The sequence below is a fragment of the Prinia subflava genome, chromosome 1 (genome assembly GCF_021018805.1).
Source record: "Prinia subflava isolate CZ2003 ecotype Zambia chromosome 1, Cam_Psub_1.2, whole genome shotgun sequence".
Classification (NCBI taxonomy): Eukaryota; Metazoa; Chordata; class Aves; order Passeriformes; family Cisticolidae; genus Prinia; species Prinia subflava.
In genome coordinates, this window is record NC_086247.1 from 96176544 (window position 1) to 96201295 (window position 24752).

General features: G+C 37.7%; 1 protein-coding gene across 17 annotated transcripts in view; it reads left to right on the top strand.

Moving 5' to 3' along the window:
- The window catches only part of TNS3 (tensin 3), a 211629-nt gene that overhangs the window by 16820 nt on the left and 170057 nt on the right, over window positions 1-24752 (top strand). For 12 of the 17 annotated variants that reach the window (XM_063404548.1, XM_063404628.1, XM_063404638.1 and 9 more), the window contains one exon: window positions 9839-9950. Coding sequence is in view for 3 of the 17 variants with exons in the window: in XM_063404538.1 (XP_063260608.1) it covers window positions 9839-9950; window positions 23596-23633 (150 nt within the window). In the remaining 14 variants the exon portion in view is untranslated. Of the gene's footprint in view, window positions 1-9838; window positions 9951-23595; window positions 23634-24752 lie in introns of all 17 variants that reach the window. The other 5 variants (XM_063404585.1, XM_063404620.1, XM_063404538.1 and 2 more) reach the window with 1 other exon arrangement.

A 24752-nucleotide genomic window follows, 5' to 3' on the forward strand; every position in this document is an offset into this window, starting at 1 on the left:
GTCTGCTCTCCAGTGAAACTAATGAATTTGCATCCTTAGAAGCAGGATTATTGAATAAACATTTCTGATTTTTGGAGTGGCACTTACCCTATAAAAGTTTTTGTACAAGTCTGTGTAATACTAGTTAGATTCTGTTTCCTGAAAATGGTTGATTTAAGTTGATGGAAAAAAATTGTCAAAGCGTCAGTAAAAGAGCAAGAAAAAGAGAAACTAGATGTTATGAAAGAAATTAAACTTTACCCAAAAGTGCACAATGGAGATTTTAATTTTCCACACAAAGTTCTCTCCTGCTTCATGAATTACTGAATACAAAAATTTTTAAGCCATAAATTTTGAGTCCTCAGGTTTAATGAAGTGCCAAAAAAGTTTCTATTTTAAATTTTTATATAAAATACGTTGGTTTAGATGGCTGTTTGGAACAGTCATCATTACACTAAGTAAGATAAATTTATAAAAGAGGAAATAGATAAGAACATAATTCCAGCCATACACATAGAATGTTCTTTTCAATGAATTGTAATGAATTGCTATCATTAGTGCAGTTGGTAATATGTATGGGATTGCTTGTTTAACTACAGGAGTTTACACACTGAAACAGGAACATTTGGAATACCATTTCTTCTGACCTAGAGGAATAAACTGAAGTACCTGCTTTGGTGTGGAGAGCATAGGTGTTAAGTGAAGATGTTTGGCCACAGATGCTGGTCTGCACTCTGTTCCTTTCTTAGTGTGACTCCAGCCTTTGAAAGTGTAACAGCCTGTTAGACTTCATGCAGTCATTAATACTCTCTTTGTCAGTAGGTCCTATGAGCCATGCTGATAGCCTGGGTTAAAATAAAGTAGGTAAAGAAGGGTATGTGTGAGGAGAGGAGGAAACTGAACTGAGATTGCCACTTCTTCATCCTGCTGAATACCTTTAATGAGATCTTCCTGCAGACTTGGAAAGCTTGTTATCTTCTGCTTTTGAAGATGTAATAACCTGATTGATGACCTCCCTGATAAATGCACTTTCAGTGTTTAAGTTTTCTTATCTTAGTGCAGCAGCTGCTGAATGCATATGTGTATGCAGTGTGCAACTGTCAACTTCCTTACCTGTGTACTTCTGTCCTGGATGCAGATATTTTATGGAGGATAGTGGGTAGAAAAGATATATCTGAAAGATACCACTTCTGTGCTGTACACATTACCTGCTTGAAGTGCTAAGTTGAATATGTATTAGTGTAGCACACTTGTTTCAAGCAGGATTGTCAGGGGAGGAGAGAAAACTCAGTCTGTGAGCCTAAATGAAATGAGTAGAAATATTCAGGGCATTAGTGTCAATAATATTTCTTCTACTTCTTAGTGACTGATTTAGCGACATACATCTGCATTCTTCTCAGCTATTTTTTTTCTGGCCAGTGTTCTGACACATAGCTGCTTCTGTCCATCCTTTTTCTAGTGCAGGTCTGACCTCTTCTTTTGCTTTCTCTCATTTCTTTGCAGAATTTGGTTAATTTCCTGGTTGTTCCTTGTTAGATTGGTCCTAGTTGTTTCCTTGGTAGATGTCCTGGTTGGTGTGGGGTCTTTTGTGGGTTTTTTTTGGTGTGAGTTTTTTTGGTTTTTTAGTTTGTTTGTTTTGGGTGATTTTTGTTTTAAATTATTGGTTTATTTGTTTTTGATATCTGGTTCTTACCACATCAGAAATTGCTGCAAGACAACTCTTGGTAGCTCTTTGGTATTTGGCCTTGTATCTGCATTATGTCACAAGAGGGTTAGGTTGCACACTTCTGCAGTCCTTTGTTGCTTCGGGAAACAGGCTCATTAGGGACTATCAAGACAAAGGGAGGAAACATACATGTAAACTCAATGCATTTATGTAACTGCAAGAATTCATCTGCAGTGGGAAAAGATTTGATTGGAGATTCTTTGTGTAAAATGATTTTTTTTTAAAAAAATCATTATCTGACAGCATTTTGAGGGTAAATGCCTGATGTATCTGAATTTTAACTTTTCTTATGCTCTTTAATTTTTTTCTGTGAATGGAATAAACCAAATATGTTCAGATTCAGCCTTTTTTCTGCTGTTATTTCAATACATGAATTCTAGTCTTTAGCTATCTAGTTCCGACTGTGAGAGCTCCAGTCATTATGTAATAAAAGCAGTGTTACAGTCTCAGAGAAGACAAGGTCAGTTCATTTAATGAAGAAGAAAAATAGCTATTGACAAGCACTGAACTTTTGTGAAAAGCAAAGGACAGTCCTTTGCTGCTTTCAGACATTTCCTTTATATGGTATTTTCCCATACAGAACAAAGTGTTGGTTTACCAGTGAGAAGAGGATAAAATAGACAAGTTTTTCAGTGTCTGAAGTAATGATTGTGTTAATGGACTGTCCATCTATCTCCCAATTCCACTTATACAGATGCATGAGCAGTGGAGAAATAGAGATGTTGAAACAAAAATGCAAAGAAGTGATGAAATGAAAAGATGTGACATATGCTGCTATTTTATGCAAGAGGAGTGAACCTCAGGCTCCCCTATTTGTTGCTGTTGGGAGGAGAGGGAGTGAACCACTGCTCTGTACAGTGAGGATTTGGCCGGAGAAAGGCAAGAAGGTTGCGTTTCTCCAGCAGGCATATTGCTCTGCCTTCATTCTGCTGGAAGGAATGTTGGGCTACTAATGGGCAAGCATTCAGACAGCCCTGGGTGCTGTTTTTCTTCAGCAGGTATTATCCACCTCTATGCAGATCTGGACCTGTTATTTTCTGGGCTAAAATCTCAGCCAGATCATAAGGGGAAGAACTTTTTGGAAACTTGCGAACATGATTTGTTGTTTAAAGCTGGAGATGGTCAACTCCAAAGTTTAAAAGGGGAAAGAAATTTATGTAATTATCAGTCTTTTTCAAAGAATTTATTTTCTTATATTACCTTTGCATCTAGTAGAAATCATTTTTCAAAGAAAGTTGGTAGCACTTTGTCTCAAGAATTTAAAACTTTGAGAAGAGCACCTGCAATTGATGAAGGACCTAGATGGCCTAGGTGAAGGACCTCCTCTGAGGTGAACTATCTAAAAAAGACAAATGTGCATGGAAGAACAGTACATGACGCATAGATCTCTCCTTTTAGGGAGCAGTGAAGTTATTTCAGCCAGTATAAAAATACTTGGGTGTTCTACTTCTTTTGCCACCATCCCTGTCATGTACATAGGTTCTGCAATATTTATATATTCACTGGTGGTGCTTGTGGATGTACTTAAATATGTGTGATAGGTTTAGTTAATGTCATATGGCTAAAATGCAGTGCTACTTTTGAAGCAATAATATGTTTTCCAAGAGCTTCTTGTATATGAGGGCTGCGGAGAATCTCATATGCTATGCTCTTTGCTATTTCTGGGAAGTTCTTCATTGTTTATTCATGTTATCCTTGTGTGAGACTTTTGACATAATCACTTTTTATAGTCTCCAATAAGTTGTAGTAAGCCCTGTTCTAAAAGTCACGTTCAGGGGGGAGATGGATAATATATTACTTGGTCTGTATGCACAGTAGGCATTCTTAAATATTTTTCTGGAAATGAAACCTGCAGCAAATATGGAGTACCAATTCAGGAGGAGGAAAGTTAAAAAATGCTCTTCTATTGTGAGGAGAGTAGAGAAATTCAAAACTATTTTGTTTCATCGGTATAATACCAATGGCTTGTACTCTGGGCAGCTCTATCTCATCAGTGTTTGCTTGAGGAATGCTAGTTATGGGAAAGTGGGGGTAACCTGAAGGGATTTTATTATTTGATTTTTCCTTGGGATCTTTAAGTAACTGGGCAGAAGTCATGCGACTTCTGTGGTGCACTTCAGGTAAGAAGGAAGAGAGGAATTGGAGAAGTAACAGAAGCAACACTGAGCAAACTTAACAGAAAGATTTAAGAGGTGACATTCCTCTGTTTGGTGTGCTAGTTTTTTGTAAGTCGTGATTTATTTATATAGCTTAGTTTTGCAAAGGTTTCCTTTTCTGAACTGGGGCTGAACCTTTTAGTGAAGACTTCTGTCAGTTATCCCTTATCTGAACCTTTCTTTTGGACATCTCCTATGGACATTTCTCTACCCAATAAAAGGTGGTGAACTACCTATTATGCTAATACATTGCTGGCCCCTCCCTCCATGTATTTAAAATAATTGTTGTAAGCATGATATCATTCAGTGGATTTAAAGCTATCTTGGAGAATAGAAGAATGCACTAGGAGAGTCCTGGGAAATTGCAGTATAGGTTGTTAAGTTAAAGGAAAAGGAAAAGGAAAAGGAATTGGTATGACCACAGGTGGGAAGTGAACAAAACATATTTTTGCTTTATATGACTCTGCTGTTATGCTAAGAGGCCACGTAAAATTCAGCAGGACTAGAGTCTGCCATAGGGAAAGTTAATAGACTTTGTATGTATGTTTATAATTTTCTTTTACCTGGAATGTGACATGGATTTTTACAAGTTTTGGAGATGGAGAAATAATGTACAAACAGTTTTAGCTTCCTCATCAACACAGAGTAACGTGAAATAAATGATTTAATTTTAAAAGTAATGATTTTTGTTGAAATTTGTATTTTCTCATAAATATAACTTAATCACTGCTTGGATGACTTTGTAGGGAACCAATTCTGTTCAGCTAAGTGCCTTTTTTGTTTGTTTTTTTTTAGTGGAGCATGTATGTATGTGAATATAGTTATATAGTTTTCTTAAAGATTATTTGAAAAGGTTTAATTTAAAAATATTTCCTTGATTATTTAATAAAAGATTGAAACCCTCTGACTGCTTGTTTGAAGAATGAACTGTTATCATAATTGCAGTTTACATGTTGGAAACATGAAGTTGAAATAAACTAATATTTAATAAGTCTAACATGAAGTTGAAATAAGCTAAGTTTCTGTCAAAAATGAATTACTGTATTGGTATTGCCAAAAACAAAGTTGTGGATCTTGACCGTTTTAATCTCTATTGGCTTACTTTCAGTCTGGAGAGTTTTTTGTGTAAACTGCCTTTTACAGTGTTGCTGTGAATTTTGCATCTGATGATGTTTAGCCTGTAGCTACCTAATGAAAATGCTCTGTCATGAGTAGTATTTGTAATTCGCCATAGCTGAGGACGCATCTGTAAGTTTCTACACAGCCTGCAGAGTTACACTGATGTAAGGCTGGGACAGAGTTCCAGCTTAATTAGATTTCTGCATGCCACAGAGAGCACAGCATGGCAAAATATTTCCAGAGTAATTTTCATAATGCTATCAACTGAGACCACATGTAATTACAGCTTTTTCTTTGGGCAAAACATGAGCATGGAGCCTGTGGTTCTAACTGTTTTCTTCCAGGTTTTGCTCCTAACAATTATATGTACTTTAGATTCCAGTCTTGAGCCTCATGAAAGTAGCATTGCTTGCTGTCTGGTGTATTTGCTTTGCCTTCCCTCCCTGCCTCCTGCTCCCCCCACTTCTTTTTATATATTTTTCTTTCTTTTTTGCTTGGTGTCTGTCTTTGTGGTTCTCCACTAAAGCTATACCAAGTCACAACAAAGAAATCTTTGTCTAGGCTTCTGTAGATTTCACAGTAGGTCATTCTGAGTTCTTGTATAAGGAGACTATAAGTTGTGGGTACTGGATTTCCGAAATGAACTGTGTAACTGAATTGCTTGAAGAGCCCATAGAGGAATGTACCTAAAATTAACAACAGGGAACAAAATATGCACATATTTAAATGCAGATGCCAAGACTGCAATGCAGAATATTTCCTAAATGCCATAGAGAAAAATTGCATTTGATGCTGATGTTATAAATTAAATGGACAGATTGACTAGTTGATCAACTAATGTCAAGACCTACTTGCACTGTACTCCAGTATATAAACTGTGAGTTATGACAGTTGTCTTTCTTTGTAAGGTGTAGGTGCCAAGGTTTGCAAAGAAGTGTTTGTTAGGTAGGAAATAAGGAGAAGCAGGCCTAGCAACAGAATAAATTTGCAGTGCAGTTTATCCATTAACGTCTTCAAAAGTGCAAGCTCTGCTGAAGTAATTTTCAGAGACAGTCACAAACATGTCCCAAAAGTAGAGCTCTGCAGGGAAGAAGGGACGATAAATCTAAAATTAGAATTGTGGTTTTTTGTTTATAAGTTTACAAAGAAAAATAGCAGCAACCAGTGGAGATTGTTTTTTTTTCTGAAATATAGAAGAGGCTGTGGAAATGAGGGACACCCAGCTCTTTGGGAGCAATGCTCAAACCCAGTATGACACAGAACCTCCATGTGTTGGATTAGAGAAGTTACCTGCATGTAATGACACTTTTTCTTCCTCCTAGACCTCTGTCTCCTTAAAAGCATCTCCTATCATTTCAAAGGCAAAAAAGAAATCATGACAGAGATTTTTCAAAAGTTATAATTTTGATCTGTTTGCCATCAGCTATGATCCTATGTAATTCTGGAGTTCAGCTGTTCTTTTTCTTTATTGTTTATTTTTGATATGAATCATACTTTTGACACCATGTTCCAATTTAACTTGAAGTAACATGCTGCAAATGTCATACAGGGGAATTTGTGCCTTTGGTTTTGACAAGGAGTGATCAAAGTGTCTAATTACCCTGATTTTAGCTAGGGTAGAGTTAATTTCTTCTCAGTAGCTGTCACAGTGCTGTGTTTTGGATTTGGTATGAAATGGTGTTGGTTACACTGATGTTTTGTGTTTTGTGTTTATACTCAGTCAAGGACTTTTTCTCCCCCTTGTCTCATGCTCTGCCAGTGAGGAGCTGAGCAAAACAATCTGGGAGGGAGCGTAGCTGGACAGGTGACCTGAACTGACGAAAGGGATATGGCACATCATGCTCTGTATATATAAACTGGGATGAATTACTGAAAGGATGGCCGATCTGCATTCAGGAAGGGTGGTCTGGCATCAGTCAGTGGGTAGTTGAGCAATTGCATTGTGCATCGCTTATTGTTTCCTTTTTGTAATCATTATTATTTAACATTGAAAATAAAGTAAAATACAATAATAATTATTAATAAATTGTTCTTCTATTCAACATACAAGTTGCACATCAGTTCTTCTCCCCATTCCATTTGAGGTGGAGGGGGAAGAAAGAGGTGACCTAGCAGTTGTGTGGTACTTAATTTCCATCTGAGCTTACATCACAGCAGACCCCTTTCTGGGTTTGGCACCAAGAAGACTGTAGTGGGTTCACCCTGACTGGAGGACAGGCACCCACCGAAGCTTCTCTATCACTTTTCTCTGGAACTGGACAGGGGAAGGGCTCATGAGCTGAGATAAGGACATAGCAAGATGACTCACCAAATGCCATCATGGGCGAACAAGGCTCGAATTAGATATTAATTTATTGTTAACAGTATGAGAGCAGGCTAATGAAGAATAAAGTTAGACCTTTAAAATACCTTTCCCCACCCCTATGTTTTTCCCAGCTCTACCTCCTCCCCCCCAGCAGTGCCTGGAGATGGGGAATGGGGATTAACACCAATTGATGACAAGTTGTTTCTGCTGCTGCTCAGGGAGATGAGTCTTTACAGTGCCTCCAGCATGAGGTCCTTCCCATAGAAGACAGTGCTCCACAAACTCCTCTGATGTAAATCCATCCCATAGGCTACAGTTCTCCATAAACTGCTGCAATATGCGTCACTGTTCCATGGGTCCTTTGGGAAGAGCCTACTCCAGTGTGGGTCATCCATGGGGTCAAAAGTCTTACTAGGAAACCTGCTCCCTCCTCTGCATGGGTCTGCAGTTCCCTGCCAGGAGCCTGTTCCAGCACAGGTCTTCCACAGGTTCACAGCCTCCTCTCAGGCATCCACCTGCTTCAGCATGGGTCTCCTCCATGGGCTGTAGGTGGATTTCTGCATCCCTGTTGTCCTCCATGGGCTGCCTAGGGACAAGTGCTTCTCCATGGTCTTCACCAGGGACTGCAGAGGAATCTCAGCTCATGCCTGGAGCACCTCTGCCCCCTCCTCCACTGATCTTGGTGTCTGCACAGCGGTTCCTCTCACGTATTCTCACCCTACTCTTCTCTGGCCAAAATTATATCTGCACAGTAACATTTTTCTTCTTAAAAATGTTATCATAGAGGTGTTACTGCTGTTTCTGATCGGCCCAGCCTTGACCAGCAGTAGCCGTCTTGGAGCCAGCTGGCATTGACTGTCCTGGAAATGGAGGAAACTTCTATCAGTTTCTCATAGAAGCCACTGCTGTAGCCACCCTGCTCACCAAAACCTGGTCATGCAAACCCAATACACTATGAAGCACTGTATACAATTCAGTTTTATTTCTTAAATATTTCATCCCCTGTTTCAGATTTCCAAGGATGTGGACTAGTAGATTATTTCTCTCACTAATTTCTGCTGATTAATACACCTTACAGTTGGAAAGATTTTCCTGAAAGTCCAGACTAAGGTTTATTCCTGTAGTCTCTAATTTATTGTTTATGAACGTAAGTGGATTATCTTGACTCTACACTGTGGGTAAGACCAACAATATTTCCTGAAGCTACTCTTAAGATCAAGCTGACTGTGATCCCCCAATGAGGATAGCCTCTGAGCCCCTAGACTGCTCAGTGTGGTCGAATGTTGCGATCTGTGTTCCTTGGGGCTTCTGTGGAGTTTTGGATAGGCTCATGTGGAGACTGTACTTGAAAAGTGTAATTGATTTTTATGACCTTTCCTGTGCCTGTCATATAGTTGTGTTGTAGTTATTTTGGAGTCAGTAAGCCTTTTGCCTAAAGCCATGTTGAGTTGCTTAAAGCCACAAAGAAATCTTGTGAGACCACGTTACCTTGTGCATTGCACCATGCTGGGAAACTTTCTCAATTGACAGATGTGTGGCTGCAATGGTCTAGCCGTGGGACAGCTTTTCTGCTTCTTAGAACCTTGTGCTGCTAAAGCTCAGCACAGGTGTTAATGTTGAATGCGGGCTTGTTTGCAGTATTTTAAGGTGCAAATGTGAAATGAAAATGATGAAATGTGAAGAGTGTTTGGAGGTTTTCATGGTCTGGTGAAATGTATTTTTATTTCTGTATAGGTAACTGATATTTCCAAAAAGTCTGCCAATGAGCATGAATGTTGTTCTGCACCTTCTAGAAAAGATAATTGCTGTCAAAGGCTTTTGGTCACCTCCTCTGTTTTTCTACCTTAATGTTTCCTAAGGTATAGAAGCTATAAAATACCCATTGCAAATACGGTATTGACTTTTTGAATTCTGTCCCCAGTTAGAAATTTCATAATTGCATTATATTTCAATATGAAATTTCAGCTACTGTGAAAATGATGCTACTTTAGACTAGTGTATGTTTCTTATGCAGGAAAGAAACAAAGGGATTTTTAAGTTAGCTTTAGTTAAATTTGCTATTGTGATAGGGCATTACTTACAATATTTTTAACTAGTTTAAACTAAACCAATGCTAGTTTTTATGTAGATAAGACCTTAGGTCAGAAGACTGCTCCTATCATAGATATTATTTTGTATTTCCTCTTAAAAGATAAGTTATAGAGTGAATTGTGAAATTATGATAAAAAATGAATTGCAGGAGCCATGTCCTGATATGTAAGAGGTTTCTCATATTCTATTGTCTCCTACACTTGAGAGTGGAAAGCTTAGTTACAGAACAAGAGGGAGGATGAGAAAGCAAGTGAAAGCACTTTCATGTTGCTACTATTATACTGCTAAATATAACATGACTGTTAAATTGTACCATATACAAAAGTATACTGTTAAATTATATTATATATATACACTACTATATATAACAACACTGTTACTTTTATTTTAAAATTATTTATATTTCCCTTAAAATTAGGACTCAAATTCTGAGTGAAGGTCTGATGTTATTCTTGCTTCCAGCCTCAAGAAACAACTTCAAGGTCTCACACCTTCAAAAATAAGTCTTCTAAGAAATCCAGTATCTGTGGAATCTGCAAACAAGTAATTAATAGCCAAGGAATTTCCTGCAGAGGTGAGTAATACTTTCTTGCTTTGTTAAGAAAAATAGTTTTATATTAATATTAAAGTTTCTAGGAATACATGTTTCTGGTAATTCCCCCTTGGACTAAGTTACCTTTGGTTTATTCCCTTCCTTTGTACAGTAATGTTCCCTGCTACTGTCAGGGAGTGGGGTGCTGTAGTAGGTAATTGGACTTGTATAATCATGTGCTTTTACTACTATGCTATTCAGACAGAATAAGGCAGGGCCTGCCGAGGATCTGTGAGGAGCGAGGATCTGTGAGGAGCGTATGAGTGATGTGTGCACAGTGGATGATACATGGCTCTGGAATTCAGTCTACAAATGAGGAAGTGTGTGAGCCTTGCTCCCTGAGGCGTGAAGCATTTATCTATATTAATTTGCAAAAAAAAAAAAAAATCACAAGAGCAGTTGTCTATGTACTTTAAATTTTCCATTTTGCATGATGCTCTGTCTAATCCTTATTCCTTCAATCTAATAATTTACAAAAAGGATAAAAATCTCCTGGATAACACAGACTAGAGAATTTCTGCCTGCAGCATTCCTGCCTGCACCTTATGGCTGTTTTCCCTCACTCTTCTCCCTTGCGTGTAGAATTGCACAACCTTTCCTCTTCTTCATGGGATACCTGTGATAAAATTAAATATTGGAAAAGCTTAATAGGTCTTTTCTGCAAGTTGTCCAGGGACAGATCTTTTGATTCCCTCATTCTGCCTGGTAATGTTTGATTCCTGTTATTCTAAGTTAATCAAACTGTTTCGTTACTTGCCATATGTATGGTTTACTTCCATGAATGAGAATGTTATTGCCTGTTCATCTAAAAAGTAGTTGCACCAACTTCAGGTTCTAGTTGGATCTCCTTCTCACATCTCCTCCTTTCCATATTCTTCAGACACCTTACGATCCCTCTGAGGGTTTGGGAGGGAGGTGTAAGAGGATGTGGAAGGAATGTGGCCATTTTTTGAGCTATCGTGCAGACTGCAGATGAACAGCTATATATTCAGCATTATAGCTATCATCATAGGAGTAGTAATTATGTATGCATTTCCTTAAAGATTTCTTCTGTCTGTCTTTCTGGTGGTTGGTTCCAAAGTTCTTAGGATTTAGTTTTCAATTTAGCAGAAATACTGGTTTTGGAAGGAAGACTGTTTAGTGAAGGAACTGCCTAAAGACTCTCTTGATCAGGTTCACTGTAAAAAGTAGTATACCAGGAGAGGATCAGAACTTGGATTCATAGAATTATTTAGGCTGGTAAAGACCTCTGACATCACTGAGTCCAAGTGCTGACCCATCACTTGCAAGTATAAGACTAAACCATGTCCTAGAGGGCCACATCTATGTGTCTTAAATGCCACTTCCCTCCAACACACTCCCCATTCAAATACACTCATGTCTATGATACATCTGTGTCTATATCTAAGTCAGTCTGGGATAATCTTCTCTAGGTTTCTGGGTGCAGTTTTCAGAAGGACTCCCTAGCCTCTTTTGTTGATGTGACCATTAGGCAGACCAACCATTCTTCTTTGCTACTGTTATATTTTGATTGATGGTTGTTTGATACTTACCTGTGGGATGGGAGCAAACAAAAGTTAGACAGTGAAGAGATGATTCCAAGTAGTTTCAATTTAGTAAGAACCCATTTGTATTTTAACTTACAGCATGTACTTCCTAAAGCATTGTTTAGAAAAGCAAGAACTAAAAGTTGTCTCTTTCCTTGCCAACACTGCAGGTACTTGAAACATATCCTAGTATTCTGAAGCTCCTACTAATATGAAGAAAAATAAACTAGCTGTTTCAGAGCCAAGCCCTGATGCTGCTCTGCTGCTTCTGATAAATTCTCCCTGATATTGCAAGTTGGCATTGCATGGAGGAAAAGAAGAAGAAAAGCTTATAGTTCAGAAATAGTTTCTTTGTCTATTAATGAGAAAAATCTTCCCATTTAACAGTTTCTTACCAAAAAATGACAGCTCTGTACAGATTGGAGGTTCCTTTCAGTCTGTATCTTATCAGTTAAAGGAAAGTTACATGTAAGTTTTAATAGTATATGGTAATCATTTTGGGGGTGTGTTTTTTCACCTTGTCTTGCAAATGTGACGTGTAAAAACTTACTGTGAACAATGAATGTTTGAATGAAAGGTACCCGTGAATGATGTCCCTTTATCCTTTCATACTTCATTCCATAGCAGTAAAGCATACTCAGTTACAGTTTTTCTACAAAAGCAGGGGCAAAAAGGAAAGAGAGAGTTGAAGAAGGGGAAGCTCCTGGCACTTTTTCTGGATGATAAGCATGTTTGATACAGATTCTCATTATGAATCAACAGCTGTTGATTTATTTCAACAGTGCCTGCATTTCTTGCAGTAAGCCAAGGACTGCACAACTCCCCATGTGTCTTCAGCACTACCTCAAACTTGAATGCTCTGGTTTGATTTTCCCTGAAGTACAGTATAATTCAATTCATGGCTAAGCAAATAATACATTATAATCTTGTGCATTTACATGGTGAGCGAGGGGCCACTAGTGTTACAGAAACCTTTTTTTTTTAAGCTACTTACCCTAAATGTTGAATACAATATTCAGTATTGTACCTTATTTGTAAGCAAGCTGTCATAAGAATGTAATTTCTTTCTTTACCTGTAAATTTCTGTTTTGTTATTTTTATTTTTATTTTATATTTTATATATATCAGATAGATGTTAAAAATGTTTCATTTGCCTTTTCTTTTAAAAATTATTATCTGTCTTTGTTGTGTTGTGATTAAATAATTTTTAGTGTAGAACTGAGAGCTCTGAATTTCCTGAATCTGTAGACTTCCTGGCAATTAAGAAAACTGGAGACCAGATTTGGGAGATTTGAGCAATTTTAAATAAGAAAGTATAATTTCACAGCTCTTGGAACATTGATGTGATGAGTGAAATATGTGTGAAAAATTGAAGCACTGTACAGATGTTTTTTGATGAAACTCCCCTCACCTCCAGTTGACAATTAAGTTACCTAGTTTAGGTTTAGCTGCTAGTGAGGCTTTACATGCAATACAAAGCATTCCAAAAAGTAATTTTTGAACTCAATTAATGGTTGTCTGAATGAACTGAATACCTCTTTGTTAATCTAGTGTAGCTATGAATGTTGGTTTTGTAAATATGTATGTGGAATGATCCAAATAGGAGTTCTTGTAGAATTTTAGTTCTTTTTTTCAGTTTTTTTTCCTGAAGACCTTTTTCCGTGACACTTTGACTACATTTGTGTTTTGCTTTCTTCTTTTGAAACTTTCTTACTTTAAACCATGTATAAATGTTAGCCAGAGGTGCCAAATTATATTGGCATGTGCTGCTAACTGTATTATGAGCAGAGAAGTGCTTACCATGGTACTGTGTGCAAGCTGAGTATAATAAAGAATACAATTAATTTTCTTGTTTTAGTTGTAAGATATTATACATCTATAAATAGAAATTGTAAATTGTGTTAACATTTGTTTCATCCAGTTGTTAACTGGCTTACACTAAATAAGTCCTGGACTGTTTCATTGAGGAGGTTAATGGTAGAAACTATGTTCTCATCAAATTGGAATATCTGTGTTTAATCAAGTGCTTTCACGTGCTTACAGACCATCTTACAGATCAAGATTTGAAAACAATTGGAGCTATTTTTCTTCTTTAAGAGATTTGATATTTTCCTTTGAAATTCACCTGCTTGTTTATGACTGTGTTTGTGGCTGGCCAGTGATCCACTTAATAGCTCACTTTTGGGTTAGTTGGAGTTACTGAACTAGCTCTCTGTATTTAATCAAATTCATTTCTTATGGCAAGTCAAAATACATTTTTATATTGACTCATATGGAGATGACAAATTGTTTGGGCATACTGTGTGTGTAAATATATGCATATTTAATTTTATATGATTATATTGCAGGTGGTTTTATATGCTCTGTTTTTCAGTAAGTGCTAAGACCAGTAATAATTTATGAGCATCTTCATAATGTCAACAAGCTTGTCTCTTGTTACAGTCCTGGCAGTCAAACTAAAAAACTTGAAATTGAATTTGAATTGACAAACTAAAAAGCTGGAATTTGTATCCTGCTTGGTCTAGTGGCATTACAGTTGGCTCTAAATGGCAGAGTATAATGAGGTAGGAGTGTTTGTGTCAGTCGGATTTCCATTGAGTAATCCTTGTGAGATAAGATCCTACAAGCTGCTTACATGGCTGTACTGAGATGGATCGATCAATCTATCATATATATAGATATAGATATACACTGTAAGTTCAACATAACTAAACCATCTTCTAGTTAATTATGGCAATGGGCATTGGTTGATTAACCATAAGATCATTAATTATGGCAACAAGCATACCCATCTACTCATGTCAGTGCTATAATGTGGAAAGTCTTTGAGAGAATGAAAAGATTGTCATCAAATTAAAGGGGATTTTCATCCTATCATATTTGCTCTCTGTGTGGTGTTTGTACACTTACATGTTTTCTTGAAGACTGATCCAGCAAATCATATTGTCTTCTGTGGGACTGTTTTAAGATGGCTTTGAATCTCTTGTATATGTGGCTTAGACTCACCAAGAAACAGCAGAAAACAAACCAGAAAATCATACAATTTACTAAGTATTTAAATTCTAATTATCTCCAAATTTAAAGCAGGATATGCAGGTTATAGGATTAAATGGCATGGTCTGTTGTTGTCCCTAGAGCAGATTAATAATTTATAGCTTTGATGAACTCTAAGGAAGAGAGATTAAAAATTGCCCAAGCAAGGCTGAGTTAGGTAGGGACCCATGCTCTTGCTGTAAAATTTAATTTGACTGTCAGTCTTGTTTGTGAGGATGTCCAAGTGAGACTGTATTAATTGAAGCAGAGAAGTCTTTCAAGTGACCCCTCAGAAATGGGTGGATGTTTACCTGGATATGAGTAACACAGAGTGTACTGTCCTGGAAAGGAGGAGAGTGGAAAAAGAAATGTGGACTGCAGCCCGTCTGTGGCATTGGAAGCTTGGGATTGTCAGCCCCTCTTCTCTAGACAAAATGTGCAGACAGTAAATAGCAAGTTCAACTGGATTAGTAAAATGTACTCTAACAACTCTACAAGTGTGCATTAATATTTCAGTGCAGAGCTTAGCTAGTGAGACGTGGAAACTATGTGCATCATGGAAGTTGTGTGCATAACAACAGCAAAGACATTAAAGGGAAGGATGATTAAAGACTTACTGGAGCATATAGAGATACAAAAGAAGCCCCTGTAATCAGTAGGCATTACACAACTGGTACATAAGCATTTAGGCTGAACACATCCACTCTGGACCTGAGAGAGACAGTAAAATTGACATCCTTTGATGGCATATTGTTACCATAGTGAGAACTCGGGGATAGGGGAGAAATATTGACAGTAATCTCGAAAGTAAGTTCCTACTAACTTAAAAATAAAAAACACATGATGTAGGATATGGGGTCATAATTGTTAAAGTTATTAAGGCTTATGTTTACCAGAAGGCCCTGTAAGAAGGCACAGCTGCAGATTGGACAGGTGGAGGGAGAGAGGTAGTTATGACTCATGGACAGCACACTGCAGCTGAGCCAGCCAATGGGTGCTCTTCTCCTGTTATGTTTGGGTTTTGTCTGGTTGAGGTTAAAGGTATAAAAGGAGGGTAACTTCTAAGATAAAGTGATTCTTTTCACATGCACAAGGGGGTCCATGCCTTTGTTCCCCATTGCTACAGCACAAGGCAAAGACCTCTATGGAATGTTAAGGGTTCACAGCTGTTACATGATGTTTCAGAAAGTTGTCTGTAGAACCTGAGTTCCGTATTTGTTTACCTCAGAAGCATCAACTTAATCACACCAGAATTTGATCTGTGTTTATTTAAAATTTTTGAAGTTAACATTTAAATCTTAACCTTAGTGGTCCTAAGGTTTCTAAAAAGCTGCATCTTCTCTTCATTATTGCAACTAAATAATTAAATAATAAGTAAATTTTGTTCCCCACCCCACAGTTTTTGCTAGCAAAGCCAATGACTGCTATTTCATCTGGTATTCGGGAATAATACAAGCTTAGCCCACTTGAAGGGAATGTAAAATTCCTAAGGGAATTTTAAGTGGAAATTAGAATTATCTGCTCTAATGGGAAAATCTGAAATGAAATGCTAGTATCTTTAGAGTGTATAATTTGAATGTGATGAACTTGATTTGCTATGTGAAGAGAGGAAACTCAAAGTAAATATTGATGCATTTCGAAAACAGCCTCATCCTTCTAATTGGCTTCAAAACAAGGGGTGGGGCAGGGGGAACAACTACCAAGGGAGACAGCAATAATGTATAGGAAGATAAAATTTATTTATTTAAAGAAAATACGAGTGAAGAAAATTGTTGTAATACTGAAGAGTTTGTTTTGGTACAAGAAGAAAGCTTCAAGACACTAAGGCAGGCTACAGGTTCAGGATCTGAACCCTATAAATAGGTAAGAGGAAGAGTTGTTAACAGCTTTTGTGCAGCATTTCCATCTACTGTCATTAATGAGATTTAAAAAATACTTTTGGAAAGCATGCCTACAACTAAGTACTTATTTGTATCATAATGATGATGTTCAGATCATACTGATGATTTCTTTTTCATCGTCTATATTATGTTCTCATCTGGTGATGGTCTTTGTCACTTCCATTTTCTGTAGGAGCTTAAGAACAACTGTGAATCAAAACTTCCAGGCCCATAATGTTTTACCCACAAAATCTAGCAAAATCTGTCGTCTTACTTATTTTGGAGATCACCCATTTTAAGCTGATCTTTTCTTATTTTTCTTTGATCCTTGCTCTTACCATAATTTGTGCAGGATATGTTTTCAGGATCCATCACAGACATGCAAGTTCTTGAGATCTTATACTGTCTGCATCTGAAGATGGAAGACAAACCTGGAGACAGTCCAGCCATTTTTGGGTTTCATGTGGGTTGCTGTCTACAGTAAACCACAGTCTGGTTGAAATGGCTTTGTGGATGAAATGTTGCAGCATGGGGGTTATCTTTCTAGCTGGAGGGAGAAGGTCTAAAAATAACCTTAGTTTCTAAACTGGAGTAAGGTTTAACAATTTCCTCATTGACTGGCAAGTGTAGCTTAAAATGATGGGAGAAGTTTACTGTATGAATATTTTGAAAAATGTGGAAACATTTTTATTGTTGCTAGTGTTCTGCCTTTGTAAACCCTTTGTGGTCAAGATTTTTGTACAAGACAGGAAGAAGGTGGGAGTGAAGGAAAAGAAAGGACATGCCGTTGCAGCTGTAGTGCCAAAGTATTTTTCTCTTAATAAAGATTTTCCACTGCTGTTGCTGGCAACGGCAAACGGAATATTTCATCTGTGGGAAGGCTCATTCACAACACTGTATTTTCTCTCCCCCACCAACAAAATGCTGAAGCTCTGCAGAAATTTCTCATAAATGTTTTTTAGCCTTCATCTTCAAAAACAACGTCACTGTCAGGAAGTAGTGGGAGCAATATTCGGATGAGGAGACAATGGTTGGCTGAATATGAGAAAAAGAACGAAATAAAATCAAGGATAATGTTTGAAGCGCAGGAAATGCACCAGCAGATGTTGTTGCTGTAATGTGGCTGCTAGACTTGTGATATCTTTGTCATGTGACTTTGGTAGCTTCTTAAAAATAGAAGTGTTTACTTTTGCATCTAAAGACTAATATTTCCAGCAAGGCTACACTTCTCTCACCCCCTACACAAAGTGGAGTGGGGGAAGAAATGCACAAAACTGCCTCACATGAAATTGCATACCAGCTTATTTTTAATGCTGCAGTTAATTTCTGTGTGTCTGATTTTCATGCTGCTGTCATTTTGACTTTTCTCTTGAGTTGAATTGTTGCAAAGTTGGTAGGAACAGGTCAGCAGAAAAGTGTGGTGGTGTGAGTTTCTTCTAATAATCTGATCACAACATTATTAAACACTTGTTGAAATAAAAATAGCCAGCAAACTGCACTTGTGGCAACATTTCATCCACAAAGCCATTTCAATCAGCCTGGTTTACTGTACCTGGTAGCCATTTAGGAGATTTTGGTCATAGATAGCCTCCTCTCCTCCTCTGCCCCCAGGAGATCCTGTTGTGGTGGCCATACTTTGCATTTTCAGAAACCATAGCAAGATATTTTAACAAAACCAAAATACATTTTCTTCAGAGCTGATGACAAGCCTGATATTTTGTGCAGAACAATTCCTGCAGGTGTGAACTGTTGGTCAGTAGCAGTATCACTAGGCTAGATATTAAAATAGCTGGGCTCTACCACTTCTGGTACTCTCTCACACCCATCTTTCCTGGTATTAAGAGAGGTCTGGAATTGGGAACTATAAAACTTAACTCTTGATTACAAAAATCTTTTTATATGCTTGGTTTAGATTACATTCTGTTGTGAATTTCCAAGTGCTCTTCTATTACTGTCAAAAGCTATCTTTAATAGCATGTGTCTCTTTCGCTGTGTTGGAAATTCTGAGGGAAAGAAAACATCTTTCAAACATCTACGCCTGTGATTTGGTATTCAGTTTATTTTGTCACCAGGAAGTTAAAAATTAATATCCAGGCCTGTACAGTGTATGTTTTTGTAACAAGTGATTTTTCTTAGGGATTAGAAAGGCATTATACTGGGTTACATGTCTTTGATTCTCTATTTATATGCAAGTTTCTATCCTAAGAGTATTCCTGAATTATCTTCTTTCTACCCTTGCCATACACATGGTGTTGTTTAAAAACAAACACACAAAAACCTATCATAGTGAATCACTTGATAAAAGCTGTGGTTAAATGCAAGGTTGTCTTTATAAACCAGCCATATGCACTATGTGTGCAGTGGGATAGAATATATGAAACATACTGCCATAACTTATGTCCATTAAATGCTTAAATGTGTCAAGGTGCAGAGCCCTTACCAGAAAGAGAAAAGGTTAAACCCTTTGTCCTGGTAAACCATAAATCATTCTGTGGTTAGTTTACAGCAGTAATTTCTTACTTCGTAAATACATTGCTACTGATTTTCAGAGAGCTTCTTACACACAAGAATGTAAGAAGCAGAACTTTCATTTTACAAAACCTTTGGCGCTTAAGTCTAAAAAATATGATTCACTATGCTTATCCTTCTGTCTTTACCCTGGCAGCAATACTGGTAACTTGCAGGAGTTTACACGTCTTCATTTTGGCACAAAGAATGTCTTACCCTTACTCCCCTTTTCTCCCTATTGTTTAGGAACTGTTTTGAAGTGCAGTAAATTGACAAAATATGCCTTGGTCTCCATGTTACTACTAACCAGCTTGGGACAGTTGTTCTTGGAGCTGATGCCAGAATCCTTGAACATAAATTTGAGAAGTCTGGTATTTGGTAAGAGCTTATGTGTGGGATGCGGACATTCAGCTATTTTGCTGAAGAACTGAAGTAGCCTTGCCAGAGTGAGGCTTTAAGTCCTCTGGACTGTTGCAGACGTATTTTAGAATTGGAATACAGTTAGGCTGTAGTCCCATGAAGAGCTGAGTGCCTTTCTGTGTAAGCTTTGCCTGAAGAATGCCAGCATTCAATATAAGCTGCTTGTTGAGATCTTTTAAATGTAAGTTGCATGTATTTTCCTTAGCATACTATCAGCACACCAGTTGTTCAGTTATTGATAGGATTTTGTATTGCATGTTTGTTGCACTGAAAAGACATGGGTTGCACGATTATGATATAATACTGCTCTTTTGGCCTTTGAAAGTAAATGCCTGGACTAAGCTAAAACCAGCCTTGGTCTGAAGGGGTACAGTCATTCAAGCAACACAGTTTTTTGGTGTAGGAAAATTCACTGTGTTTAGAAATCATCATAGCTGTGGCATGATGAATTCTAAATAATGAAATATCAAGCAAATAAATGTCTGTCTATGGGTAAATGTTTAATTTGCTAGTGTTGGTGAAGGGAGGGATTGCTCACTCGTTCATGATGCTAGCAGCTGTAATGGAGAAACCCATATGAATTGCATTGTGAAAAGATGTACCTGGAAAGGCAATGATGCTTCTCTCCAGTACTTGTCTATGCTCAGAAATTTAACCGCTGCAGCATGGCCTTATTCCACTTACTCTTTCTTGATGTGCCCATATGCTTCCTTAGAGCCAATTAATAGAACTTTCTTAACTTCTTCATCTCTTTCAAGTGCTGTTGCTACTTCTACTGCCCTGCCCCACTCCGCCATCCCCCACGCGTCTGTGTGTTTTGTTTTGTTTTTGTGTGGTGGTTTCGTGCCTTTTTTTTTTTTTTAAGGTTGGTTTTAGCCACTGGGTATATGTTTGCTAAAAGCAAGACTTCTGTGCTTTTTGGAGCATGTATATGTATGTGTTTATATATTTGTGTGCATATGTTCACATGTGTATATATCTGTATATGTATACACACATATATAGAAACTTATATTCCTAAGAATATTACCTTACCAGCAAAGAAATCTTGTGATGCTTGCTGTACCTCAGTATGTAAATTACATAATATGTTCTGAACACTTGAGCATCTGGTAAATGCAAAGAATAGTCCATTAAAATGGCCCCAGTAATTTAAAGTTTTGTTGTTCTGGGCAGAAACTAGTGAAATTCAGACCTGTCAAGAAAAGGGAATTAGAGTTTGGATCAGTTAGGCCTGGGGATCCATTTCTGTTGTTGGGATGTAGCTGGTGTGCCTTTCAGAAGCAACATATGCAATGAACAGCTTGAGGTTCTCCTGAGAGGGAAGATGGAGAATCTCCTTTCTGCATCTGAGCTCAAAGGAATGCTTTTTGCTCCCAACATTTGTACCATCAGTGATCTTATTTTGGAGTGCTTATATCCATTTTTATTATCATAATCATCTTTACTAGGTAGTGAAGAAGAGATTGTAATAACTTAGTATAATCCATCCAAGTACTGGATTTAGATATTATTAGAATATTTCTTAGTGCTGAGAAGGAGTGAAGCAGTCTTTGTGAATCAGATCTCTATGCTCAGAATGTTATAAATCTAAACACCTGAAAAAATACACAGTTTGTTGTAGCCAGAGAGCTTTGCCTGACTGTATTTAACTAATTACCTCTGGAGGCTTTAGTCTTTGTTTCCTTTGCATCTCATAAATATAACAATATAGCTTTGTGAAGTGTTCTTACTTTAATTATGTATGGAGTTTCTGTGTTATGGTGTGCTTTTCCCAGGGTGCACATGGCAGCATCAGGGAGTGACACATCCCCCCGGGGAGACTTTTCCTCCCCGCTCTGGACTTTGGTGGTCTCGGCAGTTGCTTTTTGGGCGCAGAGATGTATCAGAGGTGAGACGGGTCTTGGGGTAAACTAAGGAGATTTATTACAGGTATAACTGAAGCATAACAACTTAAAAGCTGGACCCCAAAGACAGGGAGCACATGTCCCGCTGTGGGTTTTATAGACAGGGCGATACAAAGCAAACAACCAATGAGAATACACTCAGGGAGGAGTCTAGGGCAGGGAATACAGAACTAGATCCAATGGGAATAGCAGAAGCAGTGTAATGATATAAAACAGCAAATGATATATCGAGTGAGGGAAGATTGGCAAGGAAGGTTCTAGAAATAGAGGCAGGGATACAGAGAATTGACACATAACGGCATGTATAATTTAAATCATAACACAAATGAAATAGAAAGCTAGCCTGAAGACTAAGCAAAAATACGCACCACAACATTTCTATGCTGTATTTCTGCCTTGCTTGTGAATTTGAATGAGATACTCCTGAAAAACTCAGCCTTAAAGTTGCTGTCCAGGTTCAAGTTCACGTCTGACTTGAGTGATTTGTTTCCAGAAAAACTGTAAGAACTGTTGTGTTACACAAGTGCAGAAAACGCTGATTTTCTTGTACATGGAAACTATTAAAAAATTGCTTGTATTTAGAGTTAATAACATCTTTAATAAATGTTTTGTGTTTTGGTGATATTTATGATTTTGTTTTACATGAACCAGTAGCAAAATCATGGAAGTCGTCATAGAATGAAATCTGTTTAGTATTTCATCTTGCCTCACAGAAATCTAGGTTTAAGCATCTATAAAGTAGATGAGACCTTGTTTGTAATATCAGAGCTTTTTGACAGAATTACCATTTATTCTTTACTTTTTTTGTGTTTATATTTGTTTTTGGAGGAAATCTCAAAGTAGCTTATAGAATAAGCAGATAGTGTGTGTATTTTTAGGGCATCTGTTAGCCTTTTGCAAAGTTAATCACACTGATTTAAAGTATGGATTCTACTAAATAGACAATTTTGGTATGTCAAATCACTTAATGAATGTAGCCATTTATCCCCTATGCTGTCGTGCAAGAAAATTCAGTTTTTCCTCATGGGTTAAAAGCAGTCTGCCATTTGCTTTAAGGCTGATAGTTTTTAAGTGGTGTAGATCATTATCAATATTAATAGTATATTTGTGTGAACGTTAATTTAAATGTATTTTGAGAATAAAGAAACTTGATCCTGTAAAGCGCTGTGAACAAAGAGCTGGCTCCTAACTTACATGTGGGGAAAATAAGTGAACATAGCATGTAAAAGATAGAATAGAAGTGTGTCAATAAGCCTTACTTTTTTGCCCCTGAGCAGTAACTGGAGCATGGGGGCTTTTCATTCAGCAGTTATTGCACTTGAATCTGAAAAGAGTATGAGAATTTGCTGACCTCATATCTTGGTAGTTGTATCTTTCCTGTAGGGTCAGGCTGCTATGGAAGCACTAAGAAATAAGCATGGCTTTCAGCTTCAGTGGTCTGAGGTTACGCCCCCTAGTTAATCTTCCAGTTAAACCTCTATGGTATTCTGCAGCTTACTGATCTTGGAGACTGAATAAGTAAATTCTTCCTGAATTTAAAATACAAGTTAGCTCATGGTTATCTCATGGATAGACACTGCATGGAATTAAAGTAAATTTCAGAGTAAAGGAGGAAGTGCATATGGAAAATCAAATAAAAAACAACTTATGTGAGATTCTAGCTATTCTAGCTATTCTATGATGTTTTGCATCATAGTTACCTCACTGCTCATCTGGCTGCTTTTTAAATTAAATGCTGTTTCCTGAATTTAAAGTTGCTGGTACTATTCATTCTTTCCTGCTCTTAGGAAGAAGAAATTTAAAAGAAATAAAGTGCTTACCTCTTGAAAATAATGTTTACAACACTGTATAACCCGAATTTTAGAATCAGAAGTTACTGAATCAGTAATTAGAATCAGTACTAGTTGCCCATGAGTTTGAAGTCAATCTGCTTTTCTTAAGTCTCTGGGGCTGCTGATATGACTATGATTCAGAGGTTGCACTAGGAACAATTTGATCTTACTGTCTGTGCTATCTAAATGGTAACACTTCTCATATACATGAAGCTTTAAAGGTAAGCGTCAAAGTATTCAGCCCATGATGTTTAACCAGACATATGGTATCATGAACTGATAGAATGCACAAATCTGATAACACTGCTGTAATTAACTATTCTTTCAGGAATGGGTGAAAACAAAATGTTTAGTTTAGTTTTGGTTTGAAGTATGTAAATACTTTTATAGATACAGACGTGAGTTTGGCCAGATCTCTTATAGAAAGCTGATCAAAAGAAAAAGAGGGGACAATCTATCTACTCTTTTAGTCATATATTTTGGGGGTTTTTGTGTTTTAGTTTGCAAGTATGCCTGCTACAGGAAACGTGAAGAAAAGGTAAGCCTGTTTTTTTTGGCCTCCCTTCTTGCTATTGATCTACATGTATTCAAAGTTGAGACAACAAAATCTGTATGAACTAATTAAGAATAAGATGCCTAGCTGGGGTATTGCTCTTGCCATTAATTTAAAAAATTCCCAGTATAGTTGAAAGATTTGCACCAGTGGTTGAGTTTCTCATTCTTCCCACAGGAGGAAAGGTTTTAAGTTGAAAACATCAAGGCAAGTGGGCAAAATACAAACCACAGAGTTCTGCCAGAAAAGAAAAAAATGTATCTGAATGAATAAGGTATACAAGGTGTTATGATCCAGTTTAAACCCAGAAAGGCAAAGAACGCTAAGTCTCTGTGTATTAACTGGGAAGAACTTAGAAGTTCAAAATATACCCAAAAACAAGATTAAAACCAAACAAGGTTAGATGTTGGTGCCAAAAAATTGATGCATTTTGTTTAATAGTAGAAGAGGCAGAGAGAAAGAAAAAGAAAAAGAGAAAGAGATAGAAAAAGAAATGTGTATGGGGGGTGGGGGGAGAGAGAGAGAGTGACAGAGGTTAGGTGGAAGCATATCACCCATCTGAGGGTCCCAATGATGTCTTATTGCTCCCTTCTGTCTGGTCTTCTTGGTGGTCATGGTTCTAGGCCACGCCAAGGAGTACAGAGTTCTATGGATTAATATACGCTTTGGGCCAGGTGAGAACGCCCATGTGCCTCCCTTGCAGGGGGCCAGTTTGACACTGTCCTTTGCAACACTGAGGGTCTGTTGCATCATCTATGGTGCTCTGGTGCAGGGTCTGGGGACCCTTGGAGGGCCTTTTGATGGGCTGTGTCACCCCCTTCTGCTGTGGATAAGCTTTCCCCTGGGAGAAGGGCCCCTCAGCTAAGCTGCTCTGCACATTGGAGGATGGGCGATCACAGTGCCTCTCACCAAAGGCCTTTCCAACACCCTTTGGTGTGAAGGTCTGTTGAGCCTGGCAGCTGATAGCCCTGGGGCTGTGGTCTCCTCCTCTAAGGCATGAAGCTTGTGCTACATGAATGTCCCCAGTTCCTGAGTTTTATCTTATCTTCATCAAGGAACAGTCTAGGGCCTCTCTCTGAAGGTCTAGTTAGGGTGTGGCGGTAT